Here is a 25598-nt window from a genome sequence, read left to right on the forward strand (position 1 = left end):
TGTTTTGTTTATGTATGTGTATTGATTTTATATTTTCTAAGTTAGCATTCTACCTGTTATATGGGATTATATGCGAACACGAAGGTCAGTGTTGATAAGAATTATACCAAAGGCTTTGGTGTTATTTAGTGAGCTTAGAAGTGTTTGTAGTGTTAGGTGTGTGTTAGTGTCCAGTGAACTCTGGAGCACCATTCCGTGTTGTTGGTAGTGTATGCAGTGTAGTAGGATACACATGTGTGTACCATGCCCTTAAAAATGGGATCAAGTTTCAGTTCAATTTTATGAAAAACGTTAATTTGCATACTTAAAATTGTATGAATTTTGAATTCGGAAATTTGTAAGAAGTGGTCGGGAATGAATTACGCGATTGTTTAGTTGGTACTTGTTTGAATTGTTTTTTTTTGTATTTGTATTTTTAAAGTTTGGTGATGAGCAGATCAATCAGCTTAACTAGTACGGGGCTGTTGTGGTGAATCAGTTCGGCGATGTGGTTTGGACGAGATGAGCCATTCTGTGCAGAAGAATTAGTTCGACGATGTCGAGGCGAACCGGCCTGCCGAATCGGTTCGATAATGATACTTGGATGAGTTTGGTGAACCATGGGACGGCTAGTTAAGTTGAAGAACAACGATTCAGTGACTGCTGATTCGATAAATGCTGGCTCAACGATCTCTGGTTCGAGGAAAGCCGGTCTGGCGAATTTCGGTTCGGTGAATGCCAATTAAGTAGATGCAGCCATGGTCCGTTGACGAATGCTAGTTCGTTGAATGTGCATTCGGTCCCTGTCGAGGGAGCTGACTGTTGCTGATTCCAATCAGTAGTAAATAGCACTCAACATCGCAGCCAGATCTGGGGAAGGAGTAGTTTCCTGCGCAGGAGTCCAGGAATCTGGAACAATCCGAGTAGACTAGAGAGATGCAAGAAGGCAGGAGCCCCATCAGAAGTCGTAGCACGCTGAGATCTATAATCGGAGCCCCGCTGAGTAGATCTCCTATCTGTAGATCCATATTGGTGTCTGCAGGGGGACGAACCGGAAGAAGACGCACATATGGAGACCCGATGAGAAATTCGGGAACAAGGAGGGGAAGTACCACAATGAGAACGATGATCCCTGGATCTTGAACCATAGGCAGCAGTCGATCGTGTACAGGAGATCTAGGTTGACGGGTCGAGTGCGTAGAAGAGGAAGTCCCATGCTGACGAGAAGACGTAGTCCGAGGAGGTGACTTCGATCGAAGAACCGATCTCAACAAAGTAGATGGAGGCGTTGCTTAGTTGAATGCAAACGAGTCGAAGAGTGGCTTCTCTGCGGTGAAGTAGACCTACCAGGTCTATCCGGTGAACAAATCCGAAGAATAATAGGAGCCTGGTCCACATTTAGTGCAGTACACCATATTCTAAATCTTTACACAAGTGTTATGTAAGACTTGGGTAATTGCTGTGGTTGCGTAACAATTACGTCTCACGGTAAAAGGGATGGGCAAGTGTGTCTATTGCGCGAAGTGCTCCAGTCAAAGATGACACAACACAAAAAGACAGTAATAATGTGTATTAAAATAAAAGGTCTTGGTTACAGAGTTGCAAATTCCGACTGCACAGTCCAGGTGAAACCTAAAAAACAAGTTGGCTTGTTGTCACCTCGACAGTGCAGGCAGAAAGAGCCATTGTGCAAATACAATTATGAAAATTAACAATAATCCGACTGATATGTAGGATGTGACGACAATACTTAATAGGGGCAACAATATTATTAAAGGACAAATAAATACAATATTGGTACAAAAGTATATGTGCATATATGAGCACACAATCCCAAAGAGTATTTACATAAATACCTTTAATTACATAACCCAAAAGAATCGTCACACCCCTCCTATCAGGGGATCTACATAGGGCCCCAACTGAGGTGAGGTGAAGGTCACATTAATATTAACTCTTTCAACACCAGTCAACCAGAGGCATTTACTGCCATGACACCGAGTTCCCAGAGACTCTGAGGTCATAGATGCAGCCTATGTTTATGAAGGAAATTATAAGCTTGTAAAACGTTATTGCTACTGCATCCCATACACCATTTAAAAGATCTAATCCTACTGTTGATAAATAGGAAGTTTATTTTTATAATATTATTCAAATAATACAACTACAACTTAAATAAATTTATATTTGAATGAAAATGCAAGCTCACATTTATAACGTCCAGATAAACCACGAAAGAAGCAAAAACTATGGCGATTTTTTCCATTTGTGACATGTCATAAAATGCCCGTGCCTTTTTCTTTTATATTTTCATTTTTACGTAATCAGAAAATTATTATAAAAAGATTTCTTAAACAATATGTACGGTCGCCTATTTCCCGATATCTGTGGCTTTCCGCCCGGTAAAATGACATAACAACTGAAAATACCTCCGCTTTCGAAGCTTCAGATGAATAACATGCGCTGCAAATCATTTGATGTCGGGCATCGCTCGAAAAGCTCTGAACATCAACAATATCACTGTACCCTTGCCAAGAGTATTTTCACAGTTGTAAGAAGCGATTTTATTGATAAAGATTGGTTTCTAATGACGCTTTTTCGCCACGGTCTGCTATAAAGGTCGTGATTGGTCAAAATCAGACACGTGACCTAAGGCAGCCAATCATATTACGGCAATGGATACCGTCCTCGTAAACGGAAACTTTTAGATTTGGACACAAGTTTTGGGTGAAATAATGCTATTCTGAACATATTAAGCAAGAAATAGCTACCTATACGTAAATTATGGAACTTATTGGACGTATCGTGCTAGGTTATGACCTGTGACAAAAATGCTTCATGTATGTATTTTCGCATTAAACATCGTGGTCCGAAATGAAGATTGAGGCGGCGAGAGTTTAGATGTCACTTGTCAGTGACTTGACTTGCATTACACGATCGCACAAAAAGATGGAAATAGTAATTTTATAATGCACGCTTGACAATTTTATGAATGCTGCTGTTGATTTTATTCATTAGTCTATTCAATTTATTTAATAATTTCCTCGAAACATCGTTACTTTGCTCTTTGACAATGTTATTGTGGACCCGCTGCCGAAGCATGTGTCTGAGAATCGTTGTTTTCAATAACATTGCGAAAAATAGTTTATAATTTTAATTCTGCTGATAATATATGATAAATTGAAATTTAATAAGTGTTTTCAGACATTGTGAAATGTGATAGATTTGATATATGAATCAAAAGTCAGGTAGGTTCCTAAAAGTATGTCTCATTTTGACGTGACTACTGCCTGGCCGATTAATCGGCCTCCGGTGTCTGGGGACTCATAACGTTGTGGCCGATTATTCGGCCTGCGGTGTTGAATGGGTTAAGGGCCAATGGGAAATATAAAAATACATATATACACAAAGTGGGGCAATATTTATACCCAACACATTTGGAATATATGATACAGAAAACCGGTTGATTGATATACACAATAGCCACGACAGGACACCTGGCCTGTACGACACATGTGGCTAAGGGAAATGGGGTATGACTGCCTGTTGGATGATCATACTAGTCAATATGAGGCTAGCTCCAACAGAACGTCAATACACCCGGTAGGTAAACCACTTGGGGCTACCCAGAATAAACACCTAATTATAGTAAATAAATTGATAATATGTAATAACGGATATTACATGATTTATATTACTACAATTTGTAGGCATATTATTGGCCATATAATATAATACATTATATTATTATTGAATAAACTGTGACTTCACTTTCACATCAAGTGGGGAAACATACTAAAACATGATTGATGTAACAACATGTAGAAATATTACGTTTGATGATACGCGTAACGCCAGACGCGAAGAGAACGAGAAAATAATCTTGTTCAGAAAATAAACAATATTCAAATGCTGAACATGCTATTACCCATCAGTAGCACTTTTCAGATATACTTGATAAAGTGACATGAGATGATGGTAGGCTTTTGCTATGTTAGAATAAACATGAAGCAGACGACGGACCCTAGGTTTGTTTACATCCGGTGCAGCCATTTTGTAATGGAGCCTGACAGGAGCCGGAGAATGCCGAGGAGAGCCTGCCGAGGAGAGCCGAAGACAGACCAGGCTGTGTGCTGCTCAGTGGAGAGGTCAGCACTGGTCAGTGAGCATGACCGCCACTAATTGGTTCCAGATGATACCATGATACTCTAACTGAGCACATGGTTTGGAAACCGGGACAGTGATACAGCCACTTTTTAATTTAGATTAAAATGGCAAAAGAGTTCTGTTGTTAGCAGCAACAAGTTGTAAATAAATGGAATTTTGAATTTAGCAATGAGCTAGAGACAATTTTGACTGGCAGGTGAAATAAGCAAATTAATGCTAAACACACAAAGTACTTTACTCAAATGAGTTTCTAGATGAAAATATATTACAATGAGTACATGTCATTTATTCTTGCCATCGAGTGCACGTTTGGACAGTCACAGATGAGTGACCTTTCGCCAGTTTGGCACAGCAAGAATAATTGATGACAGTGACCCAACACTTGTTTTAATTGTGATTCATCAAATTAAATAATACATTAATTTAAAAGCCGCAGATAATTACTTATCCTGCTAACAACATAACTATACATTGGAATTTAATACAGAAGACCCAGTTGCAATATCGAAGCAAACTGAGGTTCTTACCTAAAAAACAAGTTGGCTTGTTGTCACCTCGACAGTGCAGGCAGAAAGAGGAAGATTTCAGGCTAGGGGGTCCCACGCTCCCTCTAGCCCCTGTCATGTGACAACATAGCCCCTGGGGATTGGCTAAAAAAACTGTTGCTATGGAAACCATGGCACCAGTGCCTTGAGCCCCAGAACCCTATCAGATAACTGGTAAAGGGCAGGATATTGGGTTACTTGTGCAAAAGACTAGGACAAAACATCCAGCCTTTACAGTTAGAAGATGAAACGTAGCCATAGCTGCAACTACTTTAGTCACTATGATGTACAATGTGTAATATTGGACTAATATTGCAGTTTCATATGGACAGGTTAATGAACGGCGATTTAATTCAACTTTATAAGTAAACATACTAATTAATGAAAATGACTTACATATGTTATGAAATGTATATGGACATATATTAAAAGGAATTTTCTTGTTCATTGCATATTTTTGTGTCGTTTTATATACAAAACAATGACGTATGTTAATTGGCCAGGTGCGCATTTGTCGGTAACGTTTTATGATTCACTATCATTGTTTTTGATAATATATTCAGTTCATATTGTCATGACAGGATATCACTCTCTAACGACTTTATAGGAAAATTGTTTGGAGATATATAAACCATGTCATGTGTTGATTTGGACAAATCTTACATCCATATTCTAATATATAGTTCCATACATAAAGGCTATCTTTTTGCATCTTTCATTGCATACTTATGAAGAGAAATAGCTACATAATCATAAAGAAAGAAAATTCTTATCCTAACAAACTATTCGGGCGTTGCGAAATATTAATTTTTCATTTACGTTAAATTAATGCCAAACAGGTGTGCGTATTGCTCATATTAAGATACAAAGTCAAACTGTCTAATCGTTGATATAGTCTGGACACTATTTAAAGGGAAAAATCAGTCATTTTATGTTTTATCTAAAGAGTGTTTAATTATGACATAGAAGCTGAGACCTTTTATACAATTAATGGAAATTGGGTGAGATGTATGCTGATCAGCGTGCCAAGGTCGTCTTTTTCCGACATCGCAGGGTGCGTGAAGCAAGCAATGATGTCAACTAAAATGTGGTATTATTTTCAGCAATTTCATTACATTTGTAGATATGGCTAGTACTCGATGAAAAATTAGTCAAAATACATCTATACACACAGGAGAATATGGGAATCTAAGAACTAACTTATATACTCGGATAGGGCCATCCGGGTCGCTGTTACGTGCTTTCGCATGTGGTGCATTGTCATGTTTTCTTGTAAATTGTGAAACTGCCAAAGCGTATCCGATCACTTTGGGGAACTTGGAATTGGAATAGTTTGGTTCGCCATGGGCAAAGGATAAAGAAAACATTATACATGTGTGACCTCTCTGTCGTCGTTTGACGTCATAGAAGAGAATCCAGTTTTGCCATTTATTGCAAGTCGTTTTTTGGTGTTGGGCGTGTTGCGTTGTGCGTAAGCACATAAACCCAGTTGGTATGCACTTGTATACCGGGCTGTACTTTCTTAGCTCACACTTTCAGTAAAGATGCCAAATTAAAAAAATTCGTAGCACAGTACTTTTATTGGTGCGCGATAAAAAGCGGAATAATTTACTGTTTTTAACGCATAACAAAATTGTGGACAACATTTGGCGAGGTCTGTTCCTCAACCAAAACGCCGAGGTGGTTGCACTTATATTTATACCAACAGATAGGAAATTTAATATTTCATATTTCTGTGTAATTTTATAAACAAAAACAAACAACAAACAAAGAAAAAAATCACAACTCAGGCGAGAGGTCCCGGGTTCAGATCCTGGACGAGCCCTCATATCTGGCACTAAGCCATTGCAGGTATGGCCAAGGCAGCCAGACACGCGTCAGCTCATTACAGTTGAGCTGCTAACGCGCATTGCGCAACTCCTTACCACAGTATGCAGTTCTTCATATGAAACTTCTCTGTTTTCAGCAGCGCACCTGCTAACATTCTTTCTTCAGGGTAAGCGAGGTTGTCGCCCGTTCAATCAGCAACTAACATTCTCTGTTGTTTTTTTTGTTTTTTTTCAGGGTAAGGGAGGTAGTCGCCCGTTCAATAAGCGACTCATCACAGCGGGCTGTTTTGCTGAAGGACATGTCTTTTGCTAGCTACCAATCCTACGTGGAGGTGGTCCTACAGGCCTCCAAAACTAGACCAGCAGGGCCGCGGCACACGCATTGCCATTACGGCAGTCCCTCAGTCCATACTATGCCCTGTCAAAGCGATTTTTTGTGCAACCACCCGCATACAGACGGGTATCTCTTTATTCATACTAACTCGGCTCCTCTAACAAGATTTCAGTTTCAGGCAGTGCTCAGGAAGATGCTGACGGCAGCAAAACAACCCATCAATATTAACTTTTATTCTTCTCATTCATTTCGGTTAGGGGCAGCAAACTCAGCAGTGTTACAAGGAATTCCGGCAGTTCAGATTCAGGAATTTGGTCACTGGAGATCTAATGCCTACAGGGCGTATATTCGTATGCCTTGGTTAGGCACACAAATCTAATGTGAAATTATGGGTTGCAGGGCCATCGTGGGTGATTGGCTCCAGTTATAACAGCTCGGGCTGCAGCGATGTAGCCTGGGCCTCGCCCAGTACCTCGTCGGGGTGCACTTATCCAAGGCGCGGTGGGCATGGTGCCGACGGGACTTAACAGCAAATCAGCTTAAAATATGGATACTTGGTTCCTACTTTTACAGTGGCAGCCCAAACCTTCCTGCCTGCTGGCTCCGCGGGAGGGAGTACAAAAGTTTCCAGTGCCTTAGCAGCCTGCTTTTCCTGCCTGCTGGCTCCGCGTGAGGAAGTACAAAGTTTGCAATGCCTTACTTGCCTGCTGTCTCCGCGGGAGGAAGTACAAACTCTATTACAAGCTAAAGGTCTGCATATAACTACAGGGATAAATTAGGGATTAATTATCTGAGTAGAGGCACCCCCATGGCATGTAATGAGCACAGCCCATCAGCTCTCCCAGAAGAATTACATGCTTAAAATCCTATTGACCAGTAATTATGTTGTTGTCCCTTGTGCATTGCTATCTACGGTCGTTTCCAGTCTACACAGTTCCTGCTGTTTGCACTGTCAAGACACACGGTGTCTGCGTCCTGCCGTCCGACCATGCGATAAGTGTATACCGTGAGATAGGATAAGTTTAAAAATATGGAAAATTTTAATATAAATTGTATATTTATATACTTATCCTATCTCACGCAACGGATTCCCACCCATCCTCCCCGGCTATGCAGATTCTCCAAGAATGAGAATGATGATTCAGAGATAGTCACATGGCACAGCTAGTGGTGCATGCCGCATGCCGTTTTGCATGAGAGCTAGGAAGCAAATGGACAAGAGAGGCCTAGGGAAAAAAGTGTACATCGTTCCACTCAGTGTCGAATCAAGAGAGAGAAGTGCGTACCGTGAGATAGGATAAATTGGGTATTTTCTTTGGAAAGTTTGGAAGATTTATTTTTTTTAAGACAATACAGTGAGACCCCGGATATCCGGACACATTCGTTTTTACGTAAATCGTCCGGATAACTGAATATCCGGACATCTGGATTTCTGTCATCCAGGCTTACCGTATATTATTGTCTATAAGCCGAATTTTGAGGATAAGAAAAGCAGTGAGTAGGAGGGGGTTGGCTTATCTTCAGGAGTTACGCTATCGTCAAACTTTTTTCCAGGGGTAAGAAAACATCATATCACTTCGCGGGAACAAACAACAGAAGACAACTTTGTCAGTAAAGACGTCAAATTTGCAGTTAAACATCACTAGACAAGATTATTTACTTTTTAAGTTCTAAGTTGTTTTTGCTGGGCATTGTATTATTTGCAGGGATTAAGATTGTATTTGAGCAGGAAATAGCAATAAGGTGTGCACACGTTTCCCGGCATTCAAGTTCAAACATGCACAATAATATAGTAGGTGTTTGAACGGTAGCGAGCATACACTTCTGGTTTAAAATCACTTCCAAAACAGCATGGTCGTTTTGATTTGACAACGACAATCTACTTTGTGTCAGACAGGACTACTAATCACCACCAATACCCTGCTGATCAATCATTAATCCAGATTAGCAGGCCTTGTCTCGTTTCAAAACATGTGGGACTCTCGCGCTTCCCTTCACACGGTCAGCGGTAGATCAAAGCTTCGTGCGGATAAGTGAGTAAATTTTGTGTTGCTTTAACCGGTTGGTTTGTAAAATTTACCGTCTGGGAACGGAAACCGCATATCCGTTATAGACAGTCACTTTTATAATGTAAGAGATTGGTTTTTTTAATGAAAATTGACCGGAAAGCAAGGTTTCCGGATATTTGGGGTCCGGGTATCTGGGGTCTCACTGTATTATTTTTATAAGATTATTTCAATTAGATAATATTATCTAAAAACGAAATCAAAAGCCTTTACATAGAGCACTTATGAAAGAACACAATCACCAAAATTAATGCCCTAGCCTCACAGGAGGGGTGAATCATCAGAAACAACAAATCTCAAATATTTGTATCATTTATCATGATATCCCACTGTCATGGTAGGTCATGTTAAAGTCACATCGTTCATGTTTACTCTGTTGTTCACAGTTCCCAATCACCAAGTATGTGGGATACTGAGTCTGTGTACTCCAGGACAGTGATGGTGTCAGAGAGTAGCCTGGTCTTGCCTCGCAGCAAGCCCTGATCAACTGCTACATTGCAAACCTTAATGTTTTCAAGGTAGATAACTCTCATTACTTAATCAACAGAGTGACCCCTGTCCGGTTCACACCAGGACTGTCGAATATTTTATCAAATACACACCCGGACTGTCAAAAAGCAGTGGAGCGTGGCAATGCTCAACATTGCCATAATAACACTGGATCATAGTATGGAGTACCAGACCACAAGATGACAAGAAAAACAAATTTAGAGTTATCTCCCTTCCATCCAAAACAACGACACTTATAGTTTGGCATGAAATGCATGTGGACCCGTTTTTTTTGTAAATATCTCTTCATCCAATGACCCAATCGATCTCAAACTGTGCAAGTGGATGTTTTGTCAGACAACCTAATCACATTGTAAATCACCAATTTTATGCATTTGTATTAACTCATTAAGGCCGAGAGACGCATATATGGGGCAAATTAATCAGCTCCTCACAGCGAGTGACGTGTTTATGGGGTAGGTAATTAGCAGTTTCTCACAGCGAGAGCCACATACACTCGTCAACAGAAAGCACCTCTTATTCAGCGAGAGACGCACATGTGTATTGTACTTTTAAAAATCGCACTGTACCTATTATTTCAACCAATTTAGCAGTACTGAGCAAATGTTAGCTTTTCTTACGAGAGATCCCACCTTTAGTAACAATCAGAAGAAGTATTTAAAGTGTTTTGATAACAATTGCTAATCATTATCATAGGCTTGTACAGCGTTTAGCAAATGAACGCATGTCAGCTTAGAAAGGAATTATGATGTTTTACAGAGGTAAGTGCCTGGTACTCTTCCTTGGGAATGGATACTAAAATACCAGATGCACCTTGATTGAATTAGATGTAATGGTTTAGAGGTTACTAAAAATTATATTTCCTTCAACTACCTAATAAATAGGAAACAATATACCTAAATTTCAAGGACATACAAAGAATTCAAACACAATAGAATAGTTTGAATTTACTTTTTAGGCATCATTACGTTGTCATGTTTCATATACTGAAACATAATGTATAAACACAAGTAATTATACACCCAAGCTCGAATAGATTAAACATAATTGAACTTACTAATTTGAAGTTTACTGAATTGTAACTAGTTGTTTTCCATAATCTAAAGTTCGTAATGTTACCTAAGCGAATATAAAGTGATAAGTTGCGCCTTTGCATCGAATACATATATACATGTCAGTGTTATTACAACAATTAAATGTTTTACTACGTTTGTTACAAAAGACAGTAAGTTGGTAATTTAAAACATTGTCACACATGGACAGAAGTAATATCATAAGTTATTACATGTAAGCCATACAAAGGTATTTCAAGCATTTTTGTTCAAGCTGTTGAAAGTTTCATGTTGATTTGAATTGTCAGTTTTCTATGCAATTTACATGAGCATTCTGTAAAACGTTTGTATTTGATAGTATATCAGTTACGGTATCGATACACATGCATATAATCATTCAAGCAGATTACAGTAATGAGATAATTGAACGCCTCTTTCGACCTTGAAATAACAGCCTCCGGTAGAATGCATATGTAGTTACGTCCCGTGACAAGTGTAAAATAAAGAGATGCACTGTTATATCATTGGACATCTTGCTTTATGGAGTCACGCCCCTCTCTGTGATGTTTATACATGCATGCACATCTGTAATCTTATGAACCTTGTTTGCATTCAGTAAAGATATAGGCACGCCCACCTTCATAAATATTGGGGTTGGGGGTGTCAACTGCAAGTTTATACACTATAATAATTCAGTATAGTGTCACCTCGTGAATTCTGTAATGCATGTACTCTAGTTTGGATAGTCATTCGTATCAAGCTGAAGATTATATTTACATGTACAGCAAACCATTATGTTTTATGTACTAGTTGTGTGCATAAAATGTATATGAAAATAAATACTACCTCTACTCAGTGGTTGGATTTCAATCGCTTTGTTTTACTTATCGAAAAACACTAAAATGAGGACAAATAAACTCGCCAAGGTGACTATCTACTCCTATTTGTCTTATGTGTATATTTCATACATCGTTAGCAGTGTGTATGTTTACAATACACAAACTGTTACAAGATAGCTTGAGTTGATAAAGCCAAAACCCAGCATATCGACTGGACAAGGATATAGCCAATAACCAATCTCTATCCAAGCTGCTGAGTGACCAAACGTGCTCTTCAGAAATTTCGCCCACGCCCCGTCACCTGTCCTTTCCTCTGTGACAGGTATCTCATGATACGATTGGTCGCAGATAACATATGACCAGCCAATTTACTGAACAGTTGAGATAACAGTGTGTATGTTTACAATACACAAACTGTTACATGATAGCTTGAGTTGATAAAGCCGAAACCCAGCATATCGACTGGTCAAGGATATAGCCAATAACCAATCTCTATCCAAGCTGCTGAGTGACCAAACGTGCTCTTCAGAAATTTCGCCCACGCCCCATCACCTGTCCTTTCCTCTGTGACAGGTATCTCATGATACGATTGGTTGCAGATAACATATGACCAGAGATACCGAACGTTCTATTCGGGAAATTTGATGACGCCCTATCACGTGACTCTTTGTTTTATGTCTATGCAAGGAATATGTAGTATACATTTTGTATATGTATGTTTGTATGGTCACGTATGTTTTCTGCATTAAATCTGTATGAAATAAAGTGCAATGCTATGAATGTGCTTTGTGCTAGTCACAGACTAGCTTTATAGTACTTTCATTAAGAATTCGTAAACACTAGAAATGTATCGGCAAAACCGCTATTTTCGTCCACGATTATAAAGTATGTAAGTAAATTCTTCTTTACAGTATGTCATTGTCATAGATGTTTTGTAAATTTAAACCTCACACAATGATATAAGAAAGAGAATTTGTTAACGTGTGTCTCATCTGTTACATACAAAGAATACATGTGTATGCATATTGTGATAAAATATAAATGTACAAGCCGACAAAAGGTCTACAAGAGAAACTTGCAATAAAATTACATAAGCTTGCAATACACGACATGTATTCACACCTGATTTCTTTCAACATATATCTTTACGACACAATTAAACAATCAGGACTTGTTTGTACAACTAGACAGTTTTCTGTGATCCCCGAAACCTGCCAGGGAAATCAGGTGTGACTAGCACTAATTAGTCTCGGCACAGAGAGTGGGCAATCAGCGAGGGCTTCCAGGTGTTGAGTAGTGATGGGGCTCTCGGGCTTAATGAGTTAAAGAATCTGTCTATGTAACTGTCAACAAAATAAACAGCAGAACGCAGACGGCTTGCAGAGGGAGGGAGCCAATGACCTGTAACAGCGGCAATGTTGGGTCATAAAGGTAAATGCACGTGCAGTTCAAGATAGTTACCTGTGCACTGCACAGTGATAGACCGTTTGGATCATTCACATTGACTACTTCTAGCTGTCATCATGAAAGCTTATTCAGATGATGCTAAACGTTTAATTACAAATGTGTTGAATTTTTGTTTAAAAGAGAGCAAACGTAGCAAACCGATTAAAAGGTGTCGGATTACATGAAACGTACAACTTTTGCTCTTGGCATGAAAAACAACATCGTGCTAAAAGTTGTGAAAAGTAAACCAACAACCAATAAACAAAACCTTGTACAAAAAGGTAGGCATCCAAAGTTAGATTCTTTTGACATCAGGGTCATCAGAATAGCTGACCTACATTGACGAACGTTGACCTTTATGACCCAACACTGCCGCTGTTACAGGTCATTGGCTCCCTCCCTCTGCAAGCAGTCTGCGTTCTGCTGTTTATTTTGTTGACAGTTACATAGACAGATTCTTTAATACAAATGCATAAAATCGGTGATTTACAATGTGATTAGGTTGTCTGACAAAACATCCACTTGCACAGTTTGAGATCGATTGGGTCATTGGATGAAGAGATATTTACAAAAAAGACGGGTCCACATGCATTTCATGCCAAACTATATGTGTGAGGCAAGATAAGTAACTATATAAGCTTAATAAGTAACAAACGATGTCAATATGGCAAATGCGCAGGTTCAGGTTACCGTCACATGTGACTCAGATATTATCTATGCTGATGGGACTTTCTACTCTGCCCCCTCTGTGTTTCACCAGCTGTACTTGTTTCATACTGAGGTGCAAGGCCACATTTATCCTCTCGTGTACTTCCTTCTGCCCGACAAAAAAGAGGATATGCCCAAGCATTCCACCTACTGAAAGCAGCAGCAACACAACGTGCCTTCAACTTATCTCCAGACATCATTCAGATGGATTTTGAGAAGGCTGCCCACAACGCCGTGACGACAGTGTTTCCTACATCACAACTACGTGGATGTTACTTTCACTACTCTCAGTGTGTTTGGAGATATATCCAGAAACTTGGCCTGGTGACTGAGTAGAAAGAGTGTGAATCGTGATGACTTGCGACGACTTGAACGACGTGCCGTTTCACTAGCTTTGACATCTGTTCAACAAGTTGATGATGTTTGGGTCCAGGCTATTGCCGTTTGGGTCCAGGCTATTGCAGATGCTCCTCAAGGCGCTGCTATCACCAGATTTATGGACTACATCACAGAGACCAAATCAGTGGAAAAAGGAGCTGTGGAACCAATTGCTGAATGATGGCCGTCGCACGAACAATAATCTAGAAGGTTGTCATCATCGTTTGAACAATATCAGTGGGAAATGTCATCCCAACATCTATGAGCATGTACGTGTGTTGAAGACAGAGCAGTCCTTTGTGGAGGCCTGCCTTGCGCAAGTGTGTGGCCACAGACATGCACCAGCAAGGAAGAGCTGCTACTGCGGCTTGACAGAAGGCTTCAGCGTCTCAAGGACCAGCTTCAGAGACAAGAGATTTCCATAATGAACTATGCTGATCAGACTGGGCTCACTTGGGATGACTACGATGTGAATCAAGGGTCTGTGAGCAGTGTACACTGTATATTGTAGCACAGTGGCCACAATAAAGAATGTACTGTATAATGTATTTTGTTTTCCTTAATGCCTGGAGCGTCGAACGCAATAGTGTGAATGCCGAACTACCTCCTTACGTAATATCCGAAACATCGAATATATAAAATTTCAATTTTCGACAGTCTGGCTGAACAGCCCCTGTCCACTGATCAGTGGCCTCTCCCACTCTTGTTTCATGTCCCAATTACTTCATTAATTATGTCATGTAGGCAGGCCCTAATTAGGTAAAAGGTCACATGTAACGTAAAACACAACTTTGCAGATTCTGATACCTTTCGGTATGGACAAACAGTAGCAAATTATCAAAAATGCAAATTCAACTTATAATGTTGAAATATAACATAATGAAACCCCCCCACCCCCACGAAATCGGAGTTCAAACGATTCACTAAATTCACCCCTGCTGGGGTGAAAAGTGGTTTCAGCAGCTGTGCTGCACTGCGCTCATGCACAGAGTGAAAGCGCTGTCCACGCGAAATGTGGAGTTGCCCCAAAAGCAACTCCATTTCCTCGCTGGACAGTGAAAGACGAACATGTGGCGCAAGAGTAATGGTAAGTTTTCCCTCGCATTTTCATTATTTTGCAAGTATATAAGGTTTTGCCATTTGGCAGAGGGGTCTAGAAATTTACAGATCTTTCTGTAATAGCTTGACAACCTCTCTATTTATTGCAACTGTGCATTAAGCGAGGGCACCCTCCTGAGCGTCGAAACAAGATCGCGGAAAATGATCGTTTCAACACGAAATATGACAACCTCATCAGCAGACACGCCTTTTTTGCTATCAATTCTTATATATAGTTATTTTAGGTCTTCATTCAGAGTTTAGGCTTAAATCAGGGATCCATCATCACAACAACTACCGTTTCCATTGCCAAGTCTGTGGTAAAGGGTATCAACAACTGTTTTGACAGTTCCATGGAACTAAAATCCATGGAACTACATGGACAGTTACTTCATCGTAAACATTCAACGCAATGGACAGCTTCAACACAACTCCATATAAAAGTACTCATGCCAATGAAAGTCTTCATTACACTTAAGTGCACACCCACCTGCTCTGACTGGGTTTGTAAACCCAAGTACAAAATATTGCACTTTTGATTTGCAATTGTACGCTTAGGAAATGAACTTATCCTACTAATAAATCAGTAACCTCAGAGGGTTTTTAAGTAATCCTTGAGACAATTGGACAAATGAGTGAGTGTAATGCTGTATGACTGTTGGAGCAGCTTTGCTACTTACCATAGTGATGATCTATACTGGCATCCATGGAATCAATATCAGATGCTTTCTTGAACCATTTCTCAGCTTCTTCATACTGTTTCTGTAACAGTGAACCAACAGTGTAACTTTGTAGAAATTTTTATACAAATAAATCTTCATGACTCTTGAGGTAAATTTGAAACAACCAAACAACACAACTAATGCCCACATCAATGTTTGGAAACATACAAATATTTCACTGCTAAGTATCATATACAGAGAGTCCAACCCCAAAGTGTTGCAAATAGTAGTTTTGAGAATCAAAATTAGTAGTTTGACCATAAAATTAGTAGTCAACTAAATACTTAAATCATGATGGATTCTGAGAAAGATAATATCACACTAATCAAGAGTGAAGCTCTAATTTCAAATACCTCCAACAGTAGATTTCCAAATTGTTACTTGCAATGATTCCAGTTCAAATATGTCATTAAATTGGATGAATGGAAGGTAAGTGAAGTCCAAAAATGTATTTAATCGAGGAAAATATGTTTTTGCTTATATATCTGAATTTTCTTCAAATTTCGTAGAATTTCTAGTGTAGTCGTATTGGCGTAGTTTAAGGCTAAAATTCGTAGCGACTACGATAAAATCGTAGAGGTTGGAATCTCTGCATACATCACTACTCAGTGGGGAAACACTGTTTTCTCTCAAAAGGTGCTGTTGGTGCAGCTGTTCACCTCGACTGTAGTCTCATATTAAACAAAAGATGAAGAATATGACCTAAAATTCTTCCCTCCTCTTACAGTCCTTGCTGTTACCATGGTGTACCCCCACTGTGCCCACTTTTCTTAAAACAACAAAAAGCAGTCACCCATAGAACAATAGGGGGATTGGTTATAGTCATTTTCCAGGTACATCTGGTGATGCCGTGACCACAAGTCTGAATAAATTGGTGAGCACATTTCAGAACAAATTGGTGAACACTAACAAATGTCACAGTCATGTATATGTATGATAAAACAAACCCCCACTTCATCATTCATATGCATCATCATGGTTAATGCTCATGTTGACGTTTAGTACATTGGTAATGCATGGGATGGACAAAATTTGATGTATGGCAACTATAAGTTTAGGGTTAAGAACGCCCATCAAGGGAGAAGTACATGTATAGAGACGTTAACAGTAGATTTCACACCCCGAAGGATGATCTCCAGCATGGAAGAAAATCTGTTCTGCAATACCTTGATTGTGTCTCCCTTAATGGTCGTGGCAGAATATGAACATGTAAAAAGCTGAAAAAAGATTCCACATATGTTGATGACAATGTTATTGATGTTACTCATACTGATGTTTCTTCAGATGCATATCACTTGTATGTTAATGAATTACTATTTCAAACTCATTACACTTATGCCTTGCTGAGTTAATTAGGAATTATAACCGAATTGATAGTCTCTAAATTAATCATTCGAAACCTCACGCTACGCGTTCGGCTTCAAATGAAATTTAGAGACTATCAATTCGGTCTAACATTAATCTAATTTCCAAACACAGTACATTTATCTCCATTCTACCATAACCAATTTAACATCGAACTTCCTCGTCCTGCGGAAGACACTGCGTAATCCAGCATGGGACGAGAAGCGAATTGAACTCGTCTGTGAAGGGAGTGGTAGGTGCCGTTCATATTTTTTTTAACATTGCAACATAAAAAATATTCTGTCCAAAGAAAATAAACTACTGTTTATTCAATGCAATAATGTAACACCTAAGAGCTTGGTTTTTATAATCATAACACCACACGACCGAAACCAGCCTATTGTTTTGTGTGCCGTGTTAATGTACCCCCCTGGCCACACTATAATGGAATTGTCTGACCTACTTATTTTCTTGGAAGTAGACAGTTACGCAACAGTTTGAAATGGCGGAGGAGACAGTGTTTACATTTTGCGCAAGGTTGAAATTCGAAGTGACAGTGGAAAATACTTGACTGACTGTCGAACCTGAACCCTGCAGAATCGAAGAATACATCCTTTTCTGATCGACCTATGACCTGTAACTCATTAAAGACTTGATTTTTATGACTGGCGAGTGTTGATCATGATTTCACGTACGTGCCTCCACCCCAGCATGCGACGAAAGAGTGACAGTGCTGCTTTGTGTACATGCGACTAACTTGGGATTCCTTGGAACATTGTTCTCATCATTTGGGACTGGATTATGGCCAAGCTTTTACAAGTGTACGAACATATCAGTGACAGCCTTGCGGGAAAGGTGTCAGAGAGCGGAATTCTCGTTGTTCAATTTTTGACATTTTGAATGATGCAACGGGACATGATGGAGTATGAGCGGTATAAATTTTGTGTTTAGCCTGACCGTTTTTTGGCGAATTTCCTATTCTAAACGAAAACAAATATACCATTTACCAGGTAGGTAAATGTTTACGAACGTTTTGCAGCACAAATAGGGGTAGATAGGGATGAATTTTTACAAGGTTTTCTGATTTATATGTTAGATATTGTTTGTTTATTGCTGTGTATTGTAATTGAGTTTGAATATGTTTATAATAGAATGTAATAATTATGATAGTGGGGTTCCCTAATAATTGTGGAGGAGAAATCGTATAATTGTATTTTTCGAGTTTTAATAAATGTTAAATGCCCAGTCATCGCACTGAGTGCTCCGTGAGATAGCAGTTGTATGACACGGAGGCGACGGACGTGTTTCGTCATCGCTCTACTAGTTGAAACACGTGGTGAGTGGGCTTTCGGCCTTGTTAAGGTGAAAGCCGGTGTTGAAGTTGAATGTCGTAGACATTTTTGTATGGTGTTAGATAGGACATGTGGGGGGTTTACGAACATAGTTCGTTTACAGACAATTAACAGTGTCATTTGTGAAATATGGCACAAGCAGAAGTGTCATTCTCGATGTCAGACAGCGATCAAGTTGATGTACGCAGTACAAAATCACGAAGCGATAGGAGTTCGAAGAACTCTGTGGAGAGTAAAAAAGGAAAGTCTAAAACTTCAAAATCAGATCGTCCGCCTGAAGTTGTCAGACAACAATCTACAGGGGTGTCGCCATTCCCATGAGGGAAGGCTTCAAGACGATTGCCGATTCAATTAAATCTCGGCCACAGGAAACCGGTGGTTTCAGTGAAGGCTATTATCATGACTACTATGATGGTGAATATTATGAGGATGAGTCCGATACTGAATCGTCAGTTGTGCAAAGTTGTGATGAGGGTCCAAGTGATCCAAAAAGACAAAAGTTGTCTGATCAAGACTTAGTGTCTAGTTTGATAGGACGGCGGGATGAAACTGTCAACGAGGCTCCCAAATCTGCTGTCAGTGACAAAAATCTTTCGATACTCGTAAAAATAGCCCAAGAACTGGATACTAACACTGAGAAAACAAGCCCACCGGTGGATGGCAAACTGGCTGAAATTGTGAATGATCTGATATTTAAATTGAACAAACCGGATGAAGTAAAAATGAAAGAGAGATTAGAGAACGTACCAAGATCAGATAATTGCTGTGCATTGGTGCAAACAAAAGTGGAGGACATTGTTTGGAAGAAACTAAGTGCTACATCCCAATCTGTTGACGCTAGAATGCTGAGAACACAGTTGTCTCTTATGAAAGGGATGACCGAAACTACAAAGATGTTAGATAGACTACTGACATTCAGAGATACTACTGGTGAAGAAAACAAGGCTTTTATAGATGAGATTCTGAAACAGGGTATAGAAAGTCTGGAATTTACAGCTTATGCCAACTATGAACTGAATATGAGAAGGAGAGAATTCATCAAGCAAGATTTACATCCAGACTATGCATCAATTATGTCCTCCACATTACCTATTAATTCCAAACTCTTTGGAGGGGATGTGCCAAAGGTGTTAGAAGACATTGATAAATCAAACAGACTAACCAACAAGATGGTGATTCCAAGAACACACTGGGGTGCAAGCAGAGGCCGGCGCCCATATCGTGGGAATCACCTTACCTGGAGGTCACGGAACTTCTATAGACTGACTGACTGAGTTTAGTTTTACGCCGCTTTTAGCAATATTCCAGCAATATCACGGCGGGGGACACCAGAAATGGGCTTAACACATTGTGCCCATGTGGGGAATCGAACCCGCGTCTTCGGCGTGACGAGCCAACGCTTTAACCACTAGGCTACCCCACCGCCCCGAACTTCTATAGAGACGGCCCTAATCATGCTTATGGGTACCGTGGTTTTACAAGAAGGGGTTTGTTCTACTGAACCATGTAGAGACACCTGTGATAGTGTACCTCTTGTGAATGTCAGTAGGTTTACAGCAGGTAGACTGAAACAGTTTGATGAAAACTGGAAAGAAATCACATCAGATCAAGTAATTTTAAATATGATTCAAGGTTGTGAAATTGAACTTGAGGAGGTTCCAGAGCAGAACTTTACTCCAAAACAAATCATATTTGATTCAAGGGAAACAGAAATCATTGATTCAGAAATAGAGAAATTTCTAAAAAAGGGAGTTATTGAAGAGACAGAACCAAACGAGGGTCAATTTGTATGAAATATTTTCATAAGACCCAAGAAAGATGGTTCATACACACTGATACTGAATCTGAAACACTTTAATAAGTCAGTAACCGATCAACATTTCAAAATGGAAAGTCTTGACTCTGCAATTAAGTTGATGAAGCCAGGTTGTTACATGGCATCAGTAGATTTAAAGGATGCTTACTATTCTGTACCAGTTAAAGCAGAGCATAGAAAGTATTTAAGGTTTATTTGGAGAAGCAAACTGTTTCAGTATACATGTCTGCCAAATGGTTTAGCATGCTGCCCCAGACAATTTACCAAGTTGATGAAACCATTTTTTGCCTCATTAAGAGAGAAAGGACATGAGAGTGTACCCTACATTGATGATTATTATCTGCAAGGAGATTCATTTGATGAGTGTCGTGCAAATGTTCGAGACACAGTCTACTTAGTTCAAAAGTTAGGGTTCATTCTCCATCCTACAAAGTCTGTATTAGTGCCATCACAGTCTGTAGTGTTCTTAGGTTTTGTTTTAAATTCTGAAAACATGACTGTCAAGTTAACATGAGAAAGTCTATACAATTAAAAAGGATTGTTACATGCTTACAAGAAAGAAATTCGTGAGTACAGTATGGCCCGCTTCATTAAAGGGCAAAAGCCAAAGCATTAAAGGAAAACAATAGAAATTATGATAGACTACTAGAAATATCAGCATGCATGATGAAAGATCTGACATGGTGGCATGCGAACATTCCTAGGTCCCAAAGAGTTATCTCCCATGGTACACCTGAAGTAATTATTAAATCTGATGCCTCATCCATGGGATGGGGAGCACATTGTGGGGATATAAAAACAGGAGGTAGATGGACTGCTTTAGAAGCAGAAAAACATATCAATGAGTTGGAATTGTTAGCACCTTTATATGCAATCCAATCTTTGGCAAAAGAGTATAGAAAGGTGCATATTCAAATTCAGATGGACAACACAACAGCTGTGTGTTATGTAAATGCCATGGGGGGGAGCAAATCAGTAGCTTGTGACATCATAGCTAAGGACATGGTATTGGTGCATTGAGAGAGATATCTGGCTGAGTGCCACACATATACCTGGCAAACTGAATGTGGTTGCAGATAGGGAATCAAGAGTATTTGATGACCAAACAGAATGGACACTAGATGCAGAAGTGTTTGGAAGAATTTGTGAATTATGGGGTACCCTAGATATGGATTTATTTGCATCATGGTTAAATAAACAACTTGAGACTTATGTTTCTTGGAAATGTGATCCACAAGCCTACCATATTGATGCATTTACACTAAGTTGGTGTGGTTTTAAATTCTATGCTTTTCCTCCATTCAGTACAATTGGGAAATGCCTGCAGAAGGTCACAGAGGAAAAGTCGGAGGGGGTGATAGTGGTTCCGTTAAGGAGCACCCAGGCCTGGTACCCGAGACTGATGAATATGCTGGTGGATGTACCCAGCGTGCTACCCAGGAAACAGAGACTGCTAACGCTACCATGGTCAGAGAAGCTGCATCCACTGAGGAACAAACTCCACCTGATGGCCTGTCGCTTTTCAGGAGAAGACTCAAAGCAAGAAGAGTTTCGGAGGAAGCTCAGACTGTCATGCTTGAATCATGGAGGAGTGCAACTCAGAGACAATATAAAGTCTACTTGCAGAAGTGGGCACAGTTCTGTAGTGAAAAAGACATTAATCCAATTCATGGAACTGTGAATAATGTGTTAGATTTTCTGACTGTGTTATATAAAAATGGAAAAGGATACAGTGCTCTGAACACTGCCAGATGTGCTCTGTCTGCATGTGTAATATTGGATGACTGTAAAGACACAGTGGGATCACACCCACTAATAACAAGGTTTCTTAAAGGGGCATTTAATTAAGACCTACAAGGTCTAGGTATTCAGCAGTGTGGGATGTTGAATGTTTACTGTCTTGGTTAAGAACACTGGTTCCAAATGCAAAGTTAGATTTGCTGTTTTCAAGTTATGCTGTTTGTTAGCTCTAGTTACTGCACAGAGAGTGCAATCTTTACATTGTTTAAAGTTAAGCAATCTCACAGAAATCTAATTTCATCAGCATTTCCATCACGTCTGTTGTGTTGATATTAGTCATGTTGGTGGCCAAGCTGAAGTAGTGCGGCAGTGCTGTATACGTGCGCAGTGAAGCGCCGTGAAATCGACTAATTTTCAATGCAAATTGATACCGTCTGATTTTATTGATTGACCAATCAAATTCAAGCATTTCACGTAGCCATGGTAGAATGCCAGTTACATACTAGTTTATGAATTATAAGTATGTGGTTTGTGGTTAAGTAGACTATACTATATACCACTGCCAACTAGCCTGATACAGACTATACCCTAATCCCTCAGTTGTTTTAACACTGCCCATTTCCAAAAGTGGGCACAGTGGGAGTAAACCGTTACCATGAAACAGCAGGCCGTAACTTTAGTAACAAAAGGGACATTAGGTATTTTAAAGAAAGATACATTATTGAATGTGACACTTTCACAAACTGATTAATGTGATGTAATTTGTTTCATGGAGTGTATGTTTGTATGATCCAAACATTTCAAATAGTCTGAACATGTTGCCTGAGCATATTTTACCTTAATAACAGCAGGGATAATAATTATTTGAACATTAATATAAACCATAAAGTATTAATTACTGGGAAGGGTGATTGCATGGCATTGGCTCTAGTGAAAATATAGTGCTTTATATTGTTTTCCATATTTTCAGTTGGTGAAAAGCAGAGATGCAAGGAGAAACATGATCAAGATCTGGAAACATATGTCAGTTACATCATGTTACCACGAAGCACAAACGTTTGTCACAGATGCTTTGATATACATGCATAATTCAAACACAAACATTCGGAGAATGACCCAACTAAGACATAAAACTTGAGCAAAGTTCCCATACCACAGTTGAGTGTTGAAGAGAGAGAACCTTTGGACAGCTTCATCAACGATTGTTTTGACACTGTTCAGTTACTGACAAGTTCTGTTGATAAGACTGCTCATTAGGAATGTCTTACCCTCAAGACAGGTGGCAAGGTGAACATGAGAATCAAATCCCCTTCACAAGAGGTAAGGGCACAGTTATTGAGGACAGAAGACCATGCTCATATGTGACCCCTGGCAGGGATGTATGAATGAGTGGCACACAATGGTCCTCCATCTGTGTCAGCTGAGGCAGTTGAGCATTCCCAAAGTGAAGACAACATTAGCAAGATGCAGAGATAACACATTTCTGTGAAGCAATACAAACTCCTCTTACCCATTCACAGCATCATCATCAACCATCACCTGCTCTAAGTGATACTCAGCAGTTGCATATGGTTGCATAAAGGGTCAAGTCATTGACCAATCTGGAGCCAAAAGTGACCAGACCCGGCTCAGTTAGCCAACAGTGAGAATGGGACACGTAACAAAAGTCTAACCGAAGCTGAAATGGAATGCCATTTCTGGTTTGTCCAACTTTCTAATTTATCATTTTCTTCCTTCTAATTTACTCATATAAATATTATATATATCCTATTCTTTAATTTGTTTTGATTGTGTAAAAGTTTTGACATTTACCAATGATTAAGATAAAAATTGAAAATTGTAACCATAAATTGTATACAACTATGTATTTATAATACTTATCCTATCTCACGTAGTGCACTGTCTCTTCTTGATTCGACAGCTGACTGAAAACGGACCAGGTTTTTGGCCTCTATTGCACCATTCAGCCAAACACTCCTCTCTGCTCCCTCACAATGACCCCTCAGCCTCTGTGAAATATACAGCATGCCCTGTAAAGCATGCAGTAAGCCTCCTGATTGGTCATGTGACTCCTTTGTTGGATCATTCTCTTCTTGGAACGTGATCTCTGTAGTGGGGAAGGTTGGGCGGGAAATCCAACGTGTGAGATAAGATAAGTATTATCAATATACAATTAATAGTTAAAAAATTTCAAATTTCTAAACTTGTCCTCTCGTGTGGTGTACTTATCCTATGGTTGGACGATGGGTCACAGATTACCCTGTGTCTGTAGAAAGAAGACAAGAAAGTGTTGGGTAGATAGATGAAAACCGAGAGATGGCGATGCACAATGGAGGCCTGTTACGAGTATAATCTTTAGATTGACTCCATAACTCATATGCTTGTGATGGGTTAATCCACCTCATCCCTAGGCGTACTAAGCACAAAACTCCCAGGGATTTGGGCACTCCCGAATAATGTGGTTTTCCGCAGCAGCCTTCGTCCGAAGACAAAGGGATGAAGCTACTTAGGTTTCCCTGTCTTACACTGATTTAAGTCTTGCAACTCTAATCTGGCCAGCTCTTGCTTCAAAACCGTCTCCCATGATCGCACATAAAGATGAAATGCGAAACAGCTCGGAAAGATCAATTGTTTTTAACGTTCAGTTCCGAACGACATCGAATGAACCTCGCAACTTTGCATATGCTTATTCAAAGATGTGTCCAGCAACTTAGGAGCGGAACACATCGAAATCCACTGGAATTCGGCAAGTCACACTTCACTGACGTGATTGCTCATTAGAGTATAGGACAGTAAACATGAGTGTCAATTACCTTTGCATCATAGCACAAGACTTGTCTTATTGTCTATGATGAAGTCATGCCTTGTGACTGGACTTTATTACCCTACAGGCCTACCATACAAATGGTGAACAAATCATCAAAACTGAACTCATATACACCAAAACAGAACAAAAATCAAATCCAACATTACTATATTTTAGTGATTTAAAAAGTTTACAAAAACTTTGTTCATTCTCCATGAATTGCATATCTAAGTGATCATTTTTACTTTGACTTCCCAAATTGCCTTTTTTCAAAATTTCTCAAACTTGTATTCACAGATACCTGAGAGAGACGTGTCAGTCCTCTCATCATGTGTCCTCAGACATATACTTCTTAGTTTGTATGTTTGTATGCAATTCACGGAGAATGAACAAAGTTTTTGTTAACTTTTTAAATCACTAAAATATTGTAATGTTGCATGTGACGCTATGAATACTTTATTTACAAAACTGATCAGAAACAGTAGCATGGCATGTTGACAAGAAATCCTACTCGGTCGAACGAGGGACCACATTGTGCAGAATTGCAAGCCTGACACTGAGAATTATGGACATAGGTTTGAAGCTTGCTACAATAGGGGGTTGATGCGCTACATCCCCATATCAAATTTTCAAGATTAGACTCATAGCGACGAAAAAACATTCTTTACCAAAGCCTATTCGTCTCCCCTGGCCACCATCTTTGACGATTTGTGTGCCGTTTTGGGATGCTATGAATGCCGTTTTGTACGGCTCGGCGCCCGTTCTCGCACGCTCTTGTTGCTAATACCGAGTTTTGTTTCCATTTCAAACGATTAGTCTTCCATTACTGATGTATTGTTTCGGTTTTAGAGGATATTGTTGCAGTTT

At 39.5% G+C, this 25598-nt stretch overlaps 1 protein-coding gene across 1 annotated transcript in view; it reads right to left on the reverse strand.

The window, feature by feature from the left end:
* LOC124285107 (protein O-mannosyl-transferase TMTC2-like) overlaps positions 1–25598 on the reverse strand; it is a 412056-nt gene that overhangs the window by 54160 nt on the left and 332298 nt on the right. The window contains 1 exon segment of the mRNA XM_046721262.1: positions 15632–15713. Coding sequence (XP_046577218.1) covers positions 15632–15713 — 82 coding nt within the window.

The sequence above is a fragment of the Haliotis rubra genome, unplaced genomic scaffold (assembly GCF_003918875.1).
Source record: "Haliotis rubra isolate DU_JTF1 unplaced genomic scaffold, ASM391887v1 Scf352, whole genome shotgun sequence".
In the NCBI taxonomy this organism is placed as follows: domain Eukaryota; kingdom Metazoa; phylum Mollusca; class Gastropoda; order Lepetellida; family Haliotidae; genus Haliotis; species Haliotis rubra.